This window comes from Coregonus clupeaformis, chromosome 23 (genome assembly GCF_020615455.1).
Source record: "Coregonus clupeaformis isolate EN_2021a chromosome 23, ASM2061545v1, whole genome shotgun sequence".
NCBI lineage: Eukaryota > Metazoa > Chordata > Actinopteri > Salmoniformes > Salmonidae > Coregonus > Coregonus clupeaformis.
This window is the reverse complement of record NC_059214.1, coordinates 59,356,926-59,375,098: the sequence shown is the minus strand read 5'-3', so window position 1 is coordinate 59,375,098 and position 18,173 is coordinate 59,356,926. Positions and strand designations below refer to the sequence as shown.

General features: G+C 48.6%; 1 protein-coding gene across 1 annotated transcript; it reads right to left on the bottom strand.

Moving 5' to 3' along the window:
* Positions 1-2,511: 2,511 nt before the first annotated feature.
* Positions 2,512-14,971, bottom strand: LOC121576571 (zinc finger homeobox protein 3-like). The gene is made up of 6 exons (XM_041889807.1): positions 13,143-14,971; positions 12,448-13,016; positions 12,041-12,269; positions 10,621-10,871; positions 6,273-9,692; positions 2,512-6,170 (listed from the first exon to the last, which is right to left on the bottom strand). The coding sequence occupies exons 1-6, from the start codon at positions 14,857-14,859 to the stop codon at positions 5,319-5,321; spliced, it is 7,038 nt and encodes a 2,345-aa protein (XP_041745741.1). The 5' UTR covers positions 14,860-14,971; the 3' UTR covers positions 2,512-5,318.
* Between the last annotated feature and the right edge of the window lie 3,202 nt (positions 14,972-18,173).

Genomic DNA, 18,173 nt, shown 5'->3' with positions numbered 1-18,173 from the left:
ATTCTGGCACTCTTACGATATAGAGCCTTCAGACGTTGTGGAGAGAATGTGGTTTTGTTTCAGAGCATTCACATTGTAAATAGACTGTTACCAGGCTACCTCTCCCATATGATTGATTAGAATGGCCTGGTGACCATTGTAAAATCCTTAAGAAGATGGATAGAGAGCACATCTTCTAATAAAAACCACTCTATACCTGTTGAAGTGCTGAACAAACTCGCCCTCAATGACATTCACTGTGTGTGTGTGTGTATACTATTAATACTGTACACCATTAGTAAAATGGCTATTGCAGTATAGTATTCCACCAATCAGCTCACCATCAGGACAGTGACTGTACTGGGATTTCTAGAGATTAATAAAAACCTCATACCTTGATCATGTAAAACATAAACACACACACGCACACAGATAAATCATGGAAAAGCATTTGCTAGTGCAGAGGTTGAGGCTGGGGTGGGGGTGTTATCAGTGAAAACAGAGTCCTGTCTCTTTAACTGGTGGCTGAGCCGAGGGACTCCTGGGACTCATGAATAAACATGAACTGGCCTTTCTCCTCTGCTCACACAGAACCAATTTAAATCAAAATGAGCCTACATACACAACAACACCAATGACATTATAACCCTTCTGGTCTCCCCGACCCCCCCCCCCAAGGATCACTGATACCACAGTGTATGACATTACACCCTATCCCTCCTCCCTGTACCCCTATAACCCCCGCAACACCATCAAATATGCATACACCAGTAGGCAATAACATTATATTCCCTACACACACATACACCCTCCCCTCCCCCTACTTCAACCCCCCTCCACCATACCCATCCCAGCATCAGCAGCAGCAGCAGTTTAATTCATGTGAGGTCATTAATATTCATCATATAATTTTGTCACAAAGGAAAGTCATCTGGCTGGATGTCACTGAAGTTTTTAATTAACTGACCTCTGCGGCCAGGGATCCATCCCTAGCACGCACACACACACGTTTGTTTTACAATTACATTTCACATTTTAGTCATTTAGCAGACGCTCTTATCCAGAGCGACTTACAGTTAGTGAGTGCATAAATTTTTCATACTGGCCCCCCCGTGGGAAACGAACCCACAACACTGCTGTTGCAAGCACCATGCTCTACCAACTGAGCTACAGGGGACCTACAATCCTTTAGGGGACCAAACAATATTGATTCCCATTAAAAATAATATTTTTCCTAACCCCTAATTTTTTAGCCAACTCTCTTGCTATCTCTCTCAGAACGACCTTCTTGATCCCAACCAGTCAGGTTTCAAGACTGGTCATTCAACTGAGACTGCTCTTCTCTGTGTCACAGAGGCTCTCCGCACTGCTAAAGCTAACTCTCTCTCCTCTGCTCTTGTCCTTCTAGACCTGTCTGCTGCCTTTGATACTGTGAACCATCAGATCCTCCTCTCCACCCTCTCCGAGCTGGGCATCTCCGCGTGGCTCACTCTTGGATTGCGTCCTACCTGACCGGTCGCTCCTACCAAGTAGCGTGGCGAGAAGCTGTCTCCGCACCACGTGCTCTCACCACTGGTGTCCCCCAGGGCTCGGTTCTAGGCCCTCTCCTATTCTCGCTATACACCAAGTCACTTGGCTCTGTCATATCCTCACATGGCCTCTCCTATCATTGCTACGCAGACGACACACAACTAATCTTCTCCTTTCCCCCTTCTGATAACCAGGTGGCGAATCGCATCTCTGCATCTCTGGCAGACATATCAGTATGGATGACGGATCACCACCTCAAGCTGAACCTTGGCAAGACGGAGCTGCTCTTCCTCCCGAGGAAGGACTGCCCGTTCCATGATCTCGCCATCACGGTTGACAACTCCGTTGTGTCCTCCTCCCAGAGTGCGAAGAGCCTTGGCGTGACCCTGGACAACACCCTGTCATTCTCCGCTAACATCAAGGCGGTGACCCGATCCTGTAGGTTCATGCTCTACAACATTCGGAGAGTACGGCCCTGCCTTACACAGGAAGCGGCACAGGTCCTAATCCAGGCACTTGTCATCTCCCGTCTGGATTACTGCAACTCGCTGTTGGCTGGGCTCCCTGCCTGTGCCATTAAACCCCTACAACTCATCCAGAATGCCGCAGCCCGTCTAGTGTTCAACCTTCCCAAGTTCTCTCACGTCACCCCGCTCCTCCGCACACTACACTGGCTTCCAGTTGAAGCTCGCATCTGCTACAAGACCATGGTGCTTGCCTACGGAGCCCAGACAAAACTGTTCGCTGCTCTGGCACCCCAATGGTGGAACAAGCTCCCTCACGACGCCAGGACAGCGGAGTCACTCACCACCTTCCGGAGACATTTGAAACCCCACCTCTTTAAGGAACACCTGGGATAGGATAAAGTAATCCTTCTACCCCCCCAAAAAAATCAAATAATAATAATTGTAAAGTGGTTATCCCACTGGCTATAAGGTGAATGCACCAATTTGTAAGTCTCTCTGGATAAGAGTGTCTGCTAAATGACGTAAATGTAAAATGTAAATGCAAACCAGACTTTATTTACCTCAGTGGCTATAGAGGGGGGAGGGGGAGAAAACACACATCTGTAGGAGAACTGGGGAGAACGAATAAACTTAACCACTGGAGCAAGAGACTGGGACAGGTGCACAACACATGTATCTTTTGGTTATCACTATGGCAACAGCATCCAGGAACAATAAAAAAACACAATATTTACATCTTACAGTTAAATGAGAAAATGAGGAAAAGGAATAAAACAACAATATGTACATAACAGCCATGTGGTACAGTATTTGGAATTTCAGTACAGAAAAAGATCATTGGTATTGTGGTTAGTTTTAGAGCTAAAACTGAGTTAGTCAGCATCCTTTGGAAGGTTAGCCTGGTTTCTGTGTCCAGTACCGCTGCATGGCTACATAGCTACATCGTTACAATCTGTGTGGCTACATGACTATGTGGCTACTCAGCTGCATGGATACGTGTCTATGTCACTACATGGTTACATTGTTGCCTGGCCTAAAGCAGAGACAAACATGGCTAGCTACATGGCTAAACAAGCCAGCGACACAAGAGCAGAAACAGACTGGTACACAGATCTGTGGAAGGTTTAGGGCTAGATACAATCTAACCTGCCGTAGAATAGCTATGCAGGATCTTTAGTATAGAAGTACTGTATCTTATCTTTGTAGTATCATTTTATCTTCTTTGTATCTTTGTTTAGAAACCACTGTCCACATAGTAATTCATTAATGAGTAAATACTGGAGCCCCAAGTATCTCTTTGATAACATCAGAAAAAAAGGTCAGGTTATAAACAGCATTATGGGTGTTATAATAGTTTGTTATTACAGTATTACGAAATACGTTAGCAGCAAACTGGACGTCCTCAAAGACTGAGCTGAAACAATCTATCTGGTTGGTTATATAGAGGAGGAAAACATTTCAACCGCTCTACACACTGCAATGGCTCTGAAGTAGTTCCCTACTGAGTACACTAGGGACTGGGATTTGGATCCCTACTGAGTACTCTTCTACTGAGTACACTACGGGCTGGGGTTGTGTCCCCTACCGAATGCACTAGGGCCTGGGGAGTTTGGCTTTGAGAAGTGCTACTCCATCCTAGTACAGTAGTTGGTTTCATGGAGGTTTCAGTATACAGTCACCAGTGGCCTGGTAAAGAGGCAGATACAGCAGTTCTTATTCAGTCACTCTTCTTTCCATCATTCAATGTTACATTATCAAGCAAACTTTTCAAGTTGTTTTTGTGGGGTTTATGCACCAATGGTTACAGTGTTATTATGTGTTTGGGTTGTGTTTTAAAGCATGATATATTATCATAGTTACTACAGTAATATTAATACAGATAGAGAATAAGACGACTGCAGCAGACGTCATACAGATGAGAGTGAAAGAGAGAGAGATGGTTAGAGTGTGTGGTACAGAGTTAAGTGCACACAATATCCAAAGTTTTCATCGGTATTACATGTCAGCAACTCTGTCAGTGAGTCTGGTCCGTCAGAACAGAGGCAGTCTCAGGGAAGACTCTTAGTTGACCATTTAACATGTTATAATGGAACAATCTACTCTCGGTCAGAAAGCTCAGATCTCTCAAATCCAGAGAGGTGTTTCTTTAGAACTAGCATTATAGGAATTTCATATCAACAGTCAATATTCCCATCATAAGGTTTAAAAAAAGACTTTCTGTCTGGCATAAGGAACAGAAGAGAAAATAGTACAGTACTACGACCAAATTAAAAACAGTTCAGTTGGCCTGAGAATAGTAGACATTACATTATATTACACAACGTATTGGTATTTACTCGGATAAGAAGAAAAGGCAACATCTTACCTAAACTCCACATCATAAAGCCTACATTATGTTCTCATAAACCACAAAATAACACAAAATAACACACCGTCAATCCATAATATTCCTATTCATTAACATTTACTAAACAATGTTGTTTAGTGTTTGGTTAAAGTTGTTGTGACATATATTGGTCGGACGTTATCAAAATAGCTTCTTATATGACCTCTCTCATAAAGGACAAAGTGGACTTAGCTCAGTGCTATTTGGCCTATTCTCCACATAAGGAACATTCAGTACATTTACATGTTCAGTAGAGTCATCATTTGCTTGAGAAGGTTGTGGTCTGCTTCAGCACCACATAGGCCAGTCATTCTATTGGTGCACACCAGTACTACACCAGTCTCAGGTCTACCCTTCACTGTATGGTCTGTACTGCAGTTCAGGAAATGAAAACCACCATGTTGACAATCCAATCCAAGGACATGTAAGGTTTTGGTTACGAGCTTTGGAATCCAAGCAAGTCTTTGCAGAAGCTCTTTGTGAAGAATATTATTTTGCTTTGTAAGAACGTTCTATACACCAAACATATTAGACTTATCGCTTTAACAGTTTGATATAATCTGTTCCTACTTGCTACAGAACTAACTACAACACTAGTAAAGTCTTTAAACAGAAGTGGGAAGGGCACATACTGTTTCCTGGTTCTCCAGATTATATTGTCTGGACAGGGACATCTGTTGGCATGGAGGGGTTAACTCCTGAGGTATCGGTTGGAAGAAAGGACAGGAGAGGAGAGAGGGAGGAACAGAGGAGTGGTGTCTTAAAGCTCTAGGAGGTCTGCCCTGTGATGTTTTTGGGCTGAAGAGGGGGTGAGGTACATTGGTAGAATGCTCTTTGGCTTCTGTGGCATGTGGTTGGTTCATCGCTGTGTGTGTGGTTGGTTCATTGTTGTCACTGACGTGCACTTGGTTCATGGCTGGGTGTGTTCTCTCCCCTGTCCTCTGCAGTCTTTCCCTCTATCCTGTGGTTGGGTCGACTCTAAGGCTCCTGGCCCTCTTCTCTTTGGCCCGGGCATTCTGAAACCACACTTGCACTACCCTGCGTGCCAGGCCCAGCTGCCGTCCCAGGCCCTCACACTGCAGGGGGCTGGGAGTAGGATGCTCCCTGTAGCAGGCTCTGAGCTGGGCAACCTGCTGGGGGGTCATCTGGGTACGCTGCCTCTGCTGCTGTCTCGGTACATGCCTATCCACACTCTCAGACAGACTTGGACTGGTGTTCTGGTCACAGTCTTGAACGTTGAAGCTCGCCATTCCATAATTGTATCCCAGAGACAACAGATTCCTACGGTTACCCTCATGAGCCTGGTCAGACGAAGGGAATTTTTTTACTGACAGATCTTCTTCCTCCTCTTTTTCCTCCTCTTCAATTTTGGGTTTGTTCAGGTCAACGGACAAATCGGTTTTCCCAGAAATGTATTTTCTCTCAATGGGGACGACCCCAGGGCTTGAGGAAGGATGAAATGGGCTTGGGGAGGGATGGAGGGAGGGAGAGAGAGAAGGATGGTGGGAGAGAGAGGGAGAAGGCTGGAGTGAGAGAGAGGGACCCTCCCTGTCTCTGTAGGATCCATGGTTGTGAGAGAAGCTGGAGTCATCTGCAGGACCCATCTGATGAGACAGGCCATAGGCAGCTCTGTCAGTCTGTGAACAGTGGCGGGCCCTGACATGGGCGTCCAGGGCGTTCTGAGCCTTGAAGAGAGCCCTGCAGAACAGACAGCGCCTGTGGTTCTCACCCATACCCAGACCTCCTCCTCCCCCCAGGGTCTGGAGCTGGCCCTTCCTCTGACGAGCCCTGGTGTTCTGGAACCATACCTGAGGAAGGACAGACAAACACAGCGTTATTACATGTTATTTTACAAAACATGATCACCATTACAGAATTATAGAAATGTTACTATGAGAATGATAGAGTACCTGCACCACACGTTTCTTCAGGCCTGTGTCCCTGGTGATGCCCTCCAGTACAGAGCGTGTTGGGTTGGAGTTCAGACTGTAGTGCTGGTCCAGAACCTCTAGCTGCTCCGCACTGATGGTGGTCCTCTGGCGCCTATCCCTCCTCTGCTCATCCCCCTCTCCCTCTCTCTCTCCCCCTTCCTCTCTTTCACAGGCCATCACATCCCTCATAGGCGTTACCTCTGTCCCTTCCTCCAGCCTATGCTTCAGAAAGGGCAGGGCTGGGCTGGGAGCAGAGTGTGTGTTAGTGTATGGGGGTAGAGCTGGGCTAGGAGGACAGTGTGTGTTAGTGTATGGGGGTAGAGCTGGGCTAGGAGCACAGTGTGTGTTAGTGTATGGGGGTAGAGCTGGGCTAGGAGCACAGTGTGTGTTAGTGTATGGGGGTAGAGCTGGGCTAGGAGCACAGTGTGTGTCAGTGTATGGGGGTAGAGCTAGGCTAGGAGCACAGTGTGTGTTAGTGTATGGGGGTAGAGATGGGTTGTGGGTGGAGTGAGCGTTGGTGTATAGGGATAGGGGTGGTTGGTGGCCAGATGATAACAGGAACTGGTACTGAAGCATAGACTGGAGTGCTATGGGCTGCATTAGATCAAGGGGGAGGAGAGAGAGGTCTATGGGGAAGGGAAGAGAGGGGAGATTTGGTAAAGGAAGAGGGGACAGGGGGAGTTGGGGTAAGGGGAAATGTATGGAGCGTTTGGACTGGGGTATGATAGTTGGAGAGGGGTCAGGGGCAGGGGTGGTTGTGATAGTGGTAGTGTCCTGCTGCTGCTCTGGAAGTGGTTGTGTTTGGGAAGGGGGTGGAGGAGAAGAGGGTGTTGGTGAGGCTGGGGCTTGGGCTGGGGAGAGGGAATTAACTGGGGCTTGGTCTGGGGACAGGGTTACAGGTACAGATGCTGGTGGTGTGGGTACAGCTGGGTCTGGGCCTATGGCTGTTAGGGTTGTAGCCAGGTTAAGGGCTGGGACTGAGGCTTGGGAGAGGGATTGGGCTTGGTCGAGGATTGAATCTGAGGCTGGTGCTGGAGGTAAGGGTGCAAGTACAGGTGCTGAGGCTGGGGTTAGGTTTGCAAAAACAGTATTATCATTGTCCCCTGCTGTGAGGGGTGTGAGGGGGTATAGGCGGTCATACTGCAGCCTGTACTGTCTGGAGAACGTCTCCAACACTACAGGAGGGATCATCTGGCGGTGAACAAACTCCTGATGGCTCTTCAGGATCAGAGAGTCAGAGAACCGCTTCCCACATTCTCCACACTGCTTCTCCTCCTCCAGTCGTCCGTCCATCTCTCTGTTCTGCTGTCTCTGTCTGCTCTGATTGGATTGCAGGGCCAGCTCCCAGCCATATCTCTCCAGCAGAACTCTGAGGCCCTTCTCTGCTCTATCCCTCTTCTCGCTCTCCTGCATCTCTCTGTCCCTCTCTCTATCTCCCTCAGGAGAGGAGGATGGGTTTGACTCTTTCTCCGTCTGGTGGAGGGGGGAGTCATTGTCAGCTGTCTCAGCCTGGCTTTCACACTTCGGGGACTGGGCTGGAGACTGGATGCTAGTTGTCGCCGGCTTTGGAGAGGAATGTTTAAGCCCATTTGTCTGAGGGGAGAGGGCAGAGGTGGTCTGGAGGGAGAGGGCTGAGGTGGTCTGACTAATTGTTGTGTTAGGGTTGAGCTGCAGACCTCCAGAGAGGTAGAAGGACTGGAACATCTGCTGCTGTAGAGAGAACAGGCTGTCTGGGGAGAACTGGAGAGGAGAGAGGAGGTTCCTCTGTTGGAGACTCTCTACTGCTGAAGAGAGGTGCTGCTTTAGGAGGTTCTGCTGCAGTAAGGGGGGGTGCTGGAGCAGAGTTGGACTAAAGAGCTGGGGCTGGAGGAGGGCTGTGTGTTGCTGTATCTGGGTCTGGGCTAACTTATGTTGCTGTTGTAGCATCTGGACCTGAGATAACTGCTGTTGGAGTAACGTTAGGTCCTGCTGTCCTCCAGATGTTGTCAGGTCCTCTACTCTCCTCCTCTTAGCCTGGTGGCCCTCAGCCTTCCCAGAGACACCCACACTCAGCTGGGCTTCACTCAGGGAGGGAAAGGGACTTGGGGAGGCAGGGGCTGATCTGGTGGCTGTTGGGGGGGTTCCCTTGGTAGACCCCTCTCCTCCCCCTGGTGAACGGCTGGAGGCAGGGGTCTGCACCAAGGCTGGGACTGGGGTTTGGCGGGTGTGGGGGTTCAGCGGTAGCTGGGTTCGAGCTGCACTGGCTCGTTTCTGGTGCAGTACAGAGCGGAGGTGGATGTCCAGGGTGGAACTCTGGCTGTAAGCCACCCGACACATTCTGCAGCGGTAGGACCTTGGGTCCGGGGCCGGGCTGCAGTGGAAGGGTCTAGGTTCCAGGCCCTGGGGGGTGTAAGGGGGACTGGGGCTGGAGTCCTGCAGGGCCCGTCTGGTTCTGGCTCGGTGGAGGTGGGACAGAGAGTTATAGTGGACCATCAGGATGGTTCTCTGAGTGAAGGACTCACAGCAGAAGGAACACTTGTAGGGCCGAGCCGGGTCCAGGAACCGCTGCAGAGTGGGGTTGGAGCACTTGCTGAAGGGGCTGGGTTCTGACCCTGCCTCCTTCTCCTCCTGCTGCCTTGAACCCTGGTCACTATCACCAACCCCTGGACTGGGCCTCTCCTCCTGCTCACCTGGGTCATCCTCCTCTCCTTCATCTCCCTTTCCCTGCTCTCTCTCCCCCTCTTCATCATCTTCCTCCTTATCTGTCTCTTCTTCACTCATACTCTTCCCCTCCTCTTCCTCCCCCTCCAGGCTGACTGGTCGTTGGACGTGTGCTCCACTCTGGTCAGGGTGTGTACCCTGTAGGTGTAGGTCCTGTAGGTGTGTGTTGAGCAGGTGTCTCTGCAGGGCCTCTTGGCTGCGGCAGTGTCTGGGGCAGAGGTGGCACTCTGTCGCCGCCCTCATGGCGTGGTACTGCCAGTGCAGCTGCAGCTTCTCCTGCATTTGGAACGCTAGACTGCAGCTGCCGCAGCGGAACCTGTAACCATGACAATCAGAGGGGGGAGGGGCATTGCTGGGAGGAGAGGGGGGTAAGGTGGATGAAGCGAGGTTGCTGGGAGAGAGCGAGGAAAGAGTGGGTGGGGAAAGGGGAGAGCTGGGGGACTCTAGGAGGTGGGAGGTGTTGTCCTCTGCTGGGTGCTGGTCCTCAGAGGGAGGAGTGAGAAGAGCAGGGACATCTTTGACTGGGATCACTTTTTCTTTCTTTGTATGGGAGTCGTTTGTTTGAGACTCGTTTGTGAGGGATTCCTTCACGTAAGAGCCGTTTGTGTTGCAATCGTTTGTTTGAGATTCCTTTATATTTGAGTGGGACTCCATCTGCAGCGTCTCTTTCTGCAGAATCTCTGGCAGCTCCACTGCCACCTGGAAAAGAAACCAACAACAAAGGTTTTGAACGTCAGTCTGAATCTATCCAGATGACTGATTGCCTTTATAGTCAGTCAAAACACTGTCTTTCCTGTTTGAAAGTGCAGATGGAATAATAATAATAGTGATGCTCCTTTATTGTCTACATCACCTCATTCTCCCATTACACACTAATAATAGATGGAGGGAAATAGAATCAACTGTCTTTTTAAATCAACCACACACACACACACTCCCACAAACACACACACACACACACACAGAGAAAGAAGACACACACACTTGCATGGCAGAGACAGAAGAGATGCATACACATAATATGTGTATGCCGCAGTGAGAGAATGAAGGTCAGGCTTAATCTAGAGAGAGAAATTGGAAAGCGCAGAACATAATGGCCATCATAACCCCAGTCTGAATTAATGAACCTACGCTACCATCAGAGAGAGAGAGAGAGAGAGAGAGGGGGAATGGGGGGGTGGGGTGCAGAGAGAAAAGGGGGGGCTTGGGAGGGGGGAGGGGAGACAGAGACAGAACAAGGGGTGTAGAGGGGGGAATAGAGAAAGAACGAGGGGGCACAGAAAGAAAGATGGAGAGAAAGAGGAGGGGTAGAGAGAAGAAAGAGAGGGATAGAGAAAGAGAGAAGATGGAGAGATAAGAAAAGGGAGTGAAAGAAAAAGGGAGTAGGGAGAGGGTGAGAGAGGGATGAGGGGGGAAAATAGGATGAAGGCAGTCAATTGAGTCAAAGAGGGAGACAAAGAGCACTTAGCATGCTGGGTAAAGTAATGGAGATTGGTGATGTGGAGAGAAATGAGCACTCTTTGTTTGCTGGAGACACTAAAAGTGAGCTCCTTCAGCTTGACTGCACTTCTGCTAATAAAAGGTAGCTAGAACACACACACAGACACACACACACACACACATTTACCGCACTCATGAGCTTGTCCACACAGTCCTGGGCCACACTGTGTGTGAGTGTGAGGTGACGTCTCAGGTGTGTGTATACCAGTGTGTCCTTGCACAGTGGGCACTTGGCAGTAGCCTGTCGGTGAGTGGTGTACTGGTCTGTTCTGGGGCGTTTGGGGGAGAGGGGGCTCTGTGTCTCCTCCAGACTAGAGAACGATCGCTTGGCTGGGGATAGGGAATCTCTCCTCTCCCCCTCCTCCTCACTGCTTCCCCCTAGAAAGGTAACACATATGTTAATATACGGCAACACACACACACATACTGTATACTAATTGATCCAGTATAGATTTTCTATTAGCAAGCCCTCTGGGGTTCAGACCAGTTCATTCAGACCTAATACCTGGTATTGACTGTTTAATACAAAGTCTCAGACTGAGTTAGACCAGATTTCATCCTGACAGTTAGATCAGAGGAAAAGAGTCATTAGAATGGTTCTCTCTCTCTCTCTCTCTCTCTCTTCTCTCTCTCTCTCTACCGCACCTGCTCTCTCGACCTCTGAATGCTTGGCTATGAAAAGCAACTGACATTTACTCCTGAGGTGCTGACCTGTTGCACCCTCTATAACCACTGTGATTATTATCATACTCCGCTGATCATCTATGAACGTTTGAACATCTTGAAGAACGATCTGGCCTTAATGGCCATGTACTCTTATAATCTCCACCAGCACAGCCAGAAGAGGACTGGCCACCCCTCAGAGCCTGGTTCCTCTCTAGGTTTCTTCCTAGGTTCCAGCCTTTCTAGGGAGTTTTTCCTAGCCACCGTGCTTCTACATCTGCATTGCTTGCTCTTTGGGGTTTTAGGCTGGGTTTCTGTATAAGCACTTTGTGACATCTGCTGGACTATTGATTGATACACTGAGGGAAGATTTCCCGGGTCTTGATTAAGCCTAGTGCTGGACAAAAAATCATGCTGGAGAATCTCTATTGACAGTGCTTTTTAGTCCAGGATTAGGCTCTGAGTCTGGGTAACTGGCCCTGAAATCTCTATTCTGGAATATTAAACTTCAATAGCAGTGTCTCAGTAGCGATGTCTCAAGTTAGCGTTGTCGGGGGCAATATGGGATGTAACGAGCCTGTGTTTCGACAAATCAACCCAATAGATCCCTGACCATAATCAATCATTCCTTCTCTCTCCCTCTCTCTATCACTCTTCACCCGGCTCCATCTCTCCAAGTTTCTTTTCTCAGTTGACTTTATAGGCCTGCAGTTAATTTTCTCCATCCTATTCGTCAACTTGTTCTGGACTGGTGTACAAATATGGTTGAAACTCCCTCTTGCTAATGCCTTCACTAATCATAAACTTTTAAATTCATCAGGGGGACTGAAAAAGTGCACACTTCAGATAGGAGGGATTTGGAAAAGACCAGCTGAGTCTCTTACCTGTCTCAGGACTGGGACACTTCCTAATGGTGAAGATAGCTGCTAGCCCCTCCCCTTCCTCCAGGCTCCTCCCTCTCACTAACTGCAAGTAGTGAAGCTCCTTCTTCTGATGACCAGGGGAGTGGGTATGTCTCAGTAGGTGGAGTTTAGAGCAGGAGGAGTAGTTACACAGGACACAGTGGAACGACCAGGACCCTCCATCTACTGCACTGTCATACTGCTGTAAGAACTAGAGATAGAGGAAGAGAGGGTGAGAGGTGGGGTTAGACTGTGATAGAGAGAAAGATGCACAAAATAAATCTGGTCCCTGTGCTTTATTTGCTGTCTATATGCCAGATATTTAGAAATAATCTTATAGTCCAAGTACAGCAATGCCACAGGCCTCCAAATCTTGTGTGTGTACTGACCCTGTAGACTCTGAGGCTGTCCTGGTGTTGGGGGTTGATGCTGTGTATTTTCAGTTTCTCCAAGCTGGTGGTCTGGAAGTCACACACGTTACACTTCAGCTGGACTGGGTTGCCTGTAGCAACCAACTTCCCAACTTCCTCCCAGTCCCCGGCCTCCCAATTCTCCCCTATCTCCCAGAGGTGGGAAGCCAGCTGGTACTGGGCCCTGTGGCTGTCTGTCTGGCAGTGCAGGGTGAAGTTAGCCCTGAGGGGGGTACTGTAGCCACACAGCCTGCAGTAGCAGCCTCCAGCCACCAGAGAGTGCCACTCAGACTGAGGCAGGGAGCAGGGGGCACTCAGGTGAGATCCAAGAGACTCCAGACTGTCAGAGGAGAAACTGGAACACACCAGGCACTGGAACACACCACAGGAGAGTGGAGAAGTGGGGGAGAGAGACAGAGGGGGAGAGGGGGATGGAGAAGGGGATGGTGAGGAGGAGGGAGGAGGAGAGGGGGAGGGCGTCAGGGTTGAATCCGGGGCGACTGGCTCCTCTGCTGTTAGTTGATGCATACCCAAAGACTGCTCCCCACCTAGAACACACACACACGGCATAAGCATGGATATAATCAAGTATCAACCTAACTTGATGTGTCAGTGAACAGAGCCCAACAGAACAGTTATTGAGTATGTGTGTCAGTGTGTGACTGGTCTCTCACCTATGCTGTGTAGCAGTGTGAGTTGAGGAGGTAGACTCCTGCAGTGGGCCAGGTAGTAGCTTCTCTGCAGCTGCAGTACGTTGTGTGTTTGTTTCAGGCGCAGCACGTTGTGCGTGTGTTTCTCGCTGGTGGTGTGTATGCGCAGATTCCGGGCAATGCTGGTCTCATAATCACACACCTCACACCACCACCTCTTACCCTGGGAGGGGGGCTGGCTGGGGTAGGGTGGTGTGTGTACAGGGGGCTGTGTGACTGTGGGGTGTGTGTGTCCGTAGCCCTGTTCGCCTGCTGTGTCTCTGACAGCGTAGCCCCCGTTGTGTACAGAGTGTGTGTGTCCCGCTACCTGTACATTGCTGAGGTGTTTGTCTGACTGCATGTGTATGCTGAGGTTTCCTTTAGAGGACGTGACGTAATCACACACACCACAGCAGTAGGGCTTGTACTCACAGACATAGCTCTCCCTCCGGGACAGACGAGGGTGGGCCTTCCTCGTGCTACAGTACACACACACACCCCTTGACCCTCCACACACACACTTCTCCCCCGAGCCCCCCCACACACACAAGCCCCCAGACTCAGGGTGTTTTTCTCTGAGGTGTGCATGCAGTGTCTGTTGGGACATCTTGCAGGAGTTCCAGGAGTGCATCAAAGCCATGTGACTGTTCAGTGAGCCAGGAGAGGAGGGTGAGGAGGGAGAGGGGTGGAGGTATTTAGAAACGGTCTTTACATTCTCATCTCCCTCTTTTTCTCTCTCGCCATCCCTATCCTTATCTCCCTCTCTTTCTCTCTCGCCATCCCTATCCTTATCTCCCTCTCTTTTTCCATCTCTCTCTTTCGGGTTGTTGTTTGGTTTTGGAACTTTGGCAGTGTCTCCACTGGCAATAAGGGAAGTGTGAGTGGTGTCTGCCCTCCTATCATCCTTAACGGGTGTGCTGGTGGACTCAGGCAGGGCTGACTTCTGGGGTTTAATAAAGCTCAGAGGAAAACTAGGACTACTGCCCTGCACTCCCCCTGTGTCTCTCATCTCTGTCTCGCTCTGGGAGGAAGGAGAGGAGGAAAACAAGGTGGAGAGCTTTGGAGAGGTGGAAGGAGTGGTAGAGTGCTTTGCAGAGGTAGAGCATTTTGGAGAAGAGGAAGGAGTGATGATGGTGTTACTGTTCAGTGTGCCACTGGCCATAACAGTGCAGGAAGCAGAGCTGTGCTGGCTCTGTCGAGGTAATAGACTACATTTGGATTTGGTTTGGCTTTGGTTTGAGATGGCCTCTTCCCTCTTCTCCTCTTCCTCTTCCCTCTCTTTCTCTTCCTCTCCTCCTCTGTCTTTGCTGCTGAAGGCTGGTGCAAGGTCCTCTCCCCCCACCGTTTCCTCTCTGTCATCCACTAGTAACAATCTTTCTTTCTCCTTCTTCTCCTTTAGCTTCTCTTCCTCTTCCTCCAGTCTGACTCCATGTGAGTGTCCACCCCTCTCCCCTCCTGGGGTCTCCTCTCTGCCTGTGGTCCCCTCTGCACCGCCCTGCTCTGTCTCTGTCTGGGTCAGGGTGGAGGGCTCTTTGGCAGGGGCTGGGGCCGGGGCTGAGGTATGAGAGGACAACCCCTCACAGGGAATCACTTCCAGGGTCAGGAGAGGATGAGATAACAGCTTGGGGCTCTTGTCAGGTTTTCTCTCCTCTCCTCCCTCTCTTCCTCCATCCCTTCCTCTCCCTCCCTCACCGCTGTTCATAATGGCGCCTACAAAAGCCACGCATCGCTACCCCACCTGAGAGAGGGAGGGAGGTTGTTTTATTCACAAAAATACTGTGAAGAAATGCATATACACTACCAAGTGCTTTATTACTGCAACACAATAACAAACAGACTTGTAGGCATTGGCAAGACTCTACTAACTTATAGCTGCTCCCCTGGCCCTAAAGGTTTTCATTTACACACAGATCAATAACCTGGTTTGATCGAAAAGCAACTAAAACGATTTACACAAGGATTACCAACTATCTGTATGGGAAACCATTAGTTAGGGAAAGTGTGTTTGTGCGTATGTGTAGGTGTGTGTGTGAATGAGTAAGTGAGTGTGAGAGAGAGAGAGGGAGGTGAGGAGAGGAGAGCATAAACGTGATACAGGTAAACGGAGTTGGTGCGCGAGAGAGATACCCTGATAAAAATAAATACCTCTGCTCTGAGCTGAAAATAGGAAACCAAAAGGAAACTTTGATGGATACGTTTGTGCACATTGTCAATTTTTTACAACTAAAAACCGAGGTACTACTGTATCTCTGACAGTAGCCTGCAACTGCTGCTGGTAACCAACATACACCGTCTGACACAGACATACATTATTTAACTGGAATGGTGACTATGGCGATGTTTATATTACTGTAGCCTACTTCTGTCTTTGTTTAGCCTACTCAAGAGAGAACAAGTACAAACAGGACACACCAGTTTACAAAGGCACAACGCTCTTCTTTCCAGTCAACAACCACAGCCAAACAAAGGTGCCACTAAAAACCCACACTGACGAAACAAACACATTTGCGTTAAGATAAACAATTCGCTGGTCTATAGAATAATTATGTCTAGGTTAGCCTATAATAAATTAATTCGAATGTCGATATAACAGACACCAGTAGCCTTCAACAACGAACCCCAGCAGCCATCATCACCTGGGTTACACAGGATGTCAGTGATTTCGCCGACAGTTAGAAAAAAACGCTGTATCTGTAGTAATCCAGTCACATAGCGGATCTACTGAACATCCACGTATTCCCTTTGGACCAGAGAGATTGCAGGAGAGGACAGCCGCAGAGAGCGGCATAACAGTCCTCTCTATGTTCCTAAAATCTTCTTCTTAAAGCTATATCTACAGTAAACATTGGGACGGAGGGGGAGAGGTAGAGTGAGGTCTGATCATATAGGAGAGAAAAACACTTAACTATTTATTCCTGCAAATTGGTTTCCTGCAGATGGCTAAAACCACCCCACTGCGCATGTGCGTAATTTCGCAGGCAGCATCAATGCATCAATGGGATGCCGCGGTGGAGTGGGATGGAAAGAGTGGGAGTAGTAGACTATGGAGGAGAGGATGAAGGATAGATAGAGAAAAAAAAGTGAAGTAATGGAATTAACATTGTAAGCCTGATATTGGATGTTATAGAAAATAAGAACGTGATTGAATAATTGTTCAATTCTGACACAAAAGGCTCAAGTGAAATGTAGATTTATAGGACAAATATCAAATCAAATAATTTGCCACATGCGCCGAATACAACAGGTGTAGACCTTACAGTGAACTGCTTACTTCCAAGCCCTTGACCAACAATGCAGTTAAGAAAAATAAGTGTTAAATTAAAAATAATTAAAGAGCAGCAGTAAAATAAAATAACAGTAGGGAGGCTTAATGGAATTAACATCATGTTAATCAGGACGAGGTGAGTAGTCATGCTGTACTTCGCTCCGCAGGTAATATGACACATTACATTACAAGGGAACGATTTGATTAGTGTAATGTTGGCTAGCTACATAGTTGTATTTGTATCAAAGATAAAGGTGTAGTATAGAGTAACTATCGAGGTTAGCTAGCCAGCTACATTCGTTCGCAGCGACGCCGTTTTTCAAACAAAGTCATCACCGCAGCCATTGCTAGCTAGCCAACGCTACCAGCTAGCAGTACTATAGCAACTAAATACAATATAATTTTAGCCAGCTACATTCGTTCGCAGCGACGCCGTTTTTCAAACAAAGTCAACACAGCAGCCATTGCTAGCCAACACTACCAGCTAGCAGTACTGTAGCAGCTAAATACAATATCTTTGTGCTAGCTAGCCAACGTTTAATTATTGCTGCGTTATGAAAGGAACTAGACACGGACACGAATGATCTGTTTAGTGTGTTAACACACTATTGGTCGTTTGTTGTAACCAAGTATTGGTGCTAAACCGTGTGTTATTGGATGCTAGCATGCTAGTTAGCTATGGCGTCATAGTTAGCTAGCTGAATAAAGTAAGTTGAGTCTATTCCTTGAAACATTGAACCGCTGTAGTTTACAACAATTCTAATTTCTAAAGTGGAAGTTGGGAGTGTTTTATTCGGGTGTTTCAGTGAAACAATTATAGTTTCTGAGGTGGAAGTTGGGAGAGTTATATTTGGGAGTTGTGGTGAGGGAGGCCCCGCTCTCTCCTTTCCCAGATGTTTAGTTCATTTCATTCCGATCTCCTCTGCATTATTGTAGCCATTTGCTACAGCCTGTCAACTATGCCTCTGCCTATCCCTGTTCTCTCCTCTCCGCACAGGCTACACAAACGCCTCACACCGCGTGGCTGCTACCTCTCTAACCTGGTGGTCCCTGCACGCCCCACACACCTGGAGTTCCAGGTCTCAGGCAGCCTCTGGAACTGCCGTTCTGCTGCCAACAAGGCTGACTTCATCCCAGCCTATGCTACCCTCCAGTCCCTCGACTTCCTGGCGCTGACGGAAACATGGATTACCACTGAAAACACTGCTACTCCTACTGCTCTCTCCTCGTCTGACCATGTGTTCTCGCATACCCCGAGAGCATCTGGTCAGAGGGGTGGTGGCACAGGAATCCTCATCTCTCCCAAGTGGACATTCTCAATTTTCCCCTAACCCATCTGTCTATCTCCTCATTTGAATTCCATGCTGTCACAGTCACTAGCCCATTTAAGCTTAATATCCTTGTCATCTATCGCCTCCAGGTTCCCTTGGAGAGTTCATCAATGAGCTTGACGCCTTGATAAGCTCCTTTCCTGAGGATGGCTCACCCCTCACAGTTTTGGGGGGATTTCAACCTCCCTACGTCTACATTTGACTCATTTCTCTCTGCCTCCTTCTTTCCACTCCTCTCCTCTTTTGACCTCACCCTCTCAACGTCCCCCCCTACTCACAAGGCAGGCAATACGCTTGACCTCATCTTTACTAGATGCTGCTCTTCTACTAATCTCACTGCAACTCCCCTCCATGTCTCCGACCACTACTTTGTATCCTTTTCTCTCTCGCTCTACTCCAACACTACTCACTCTGCCCCTA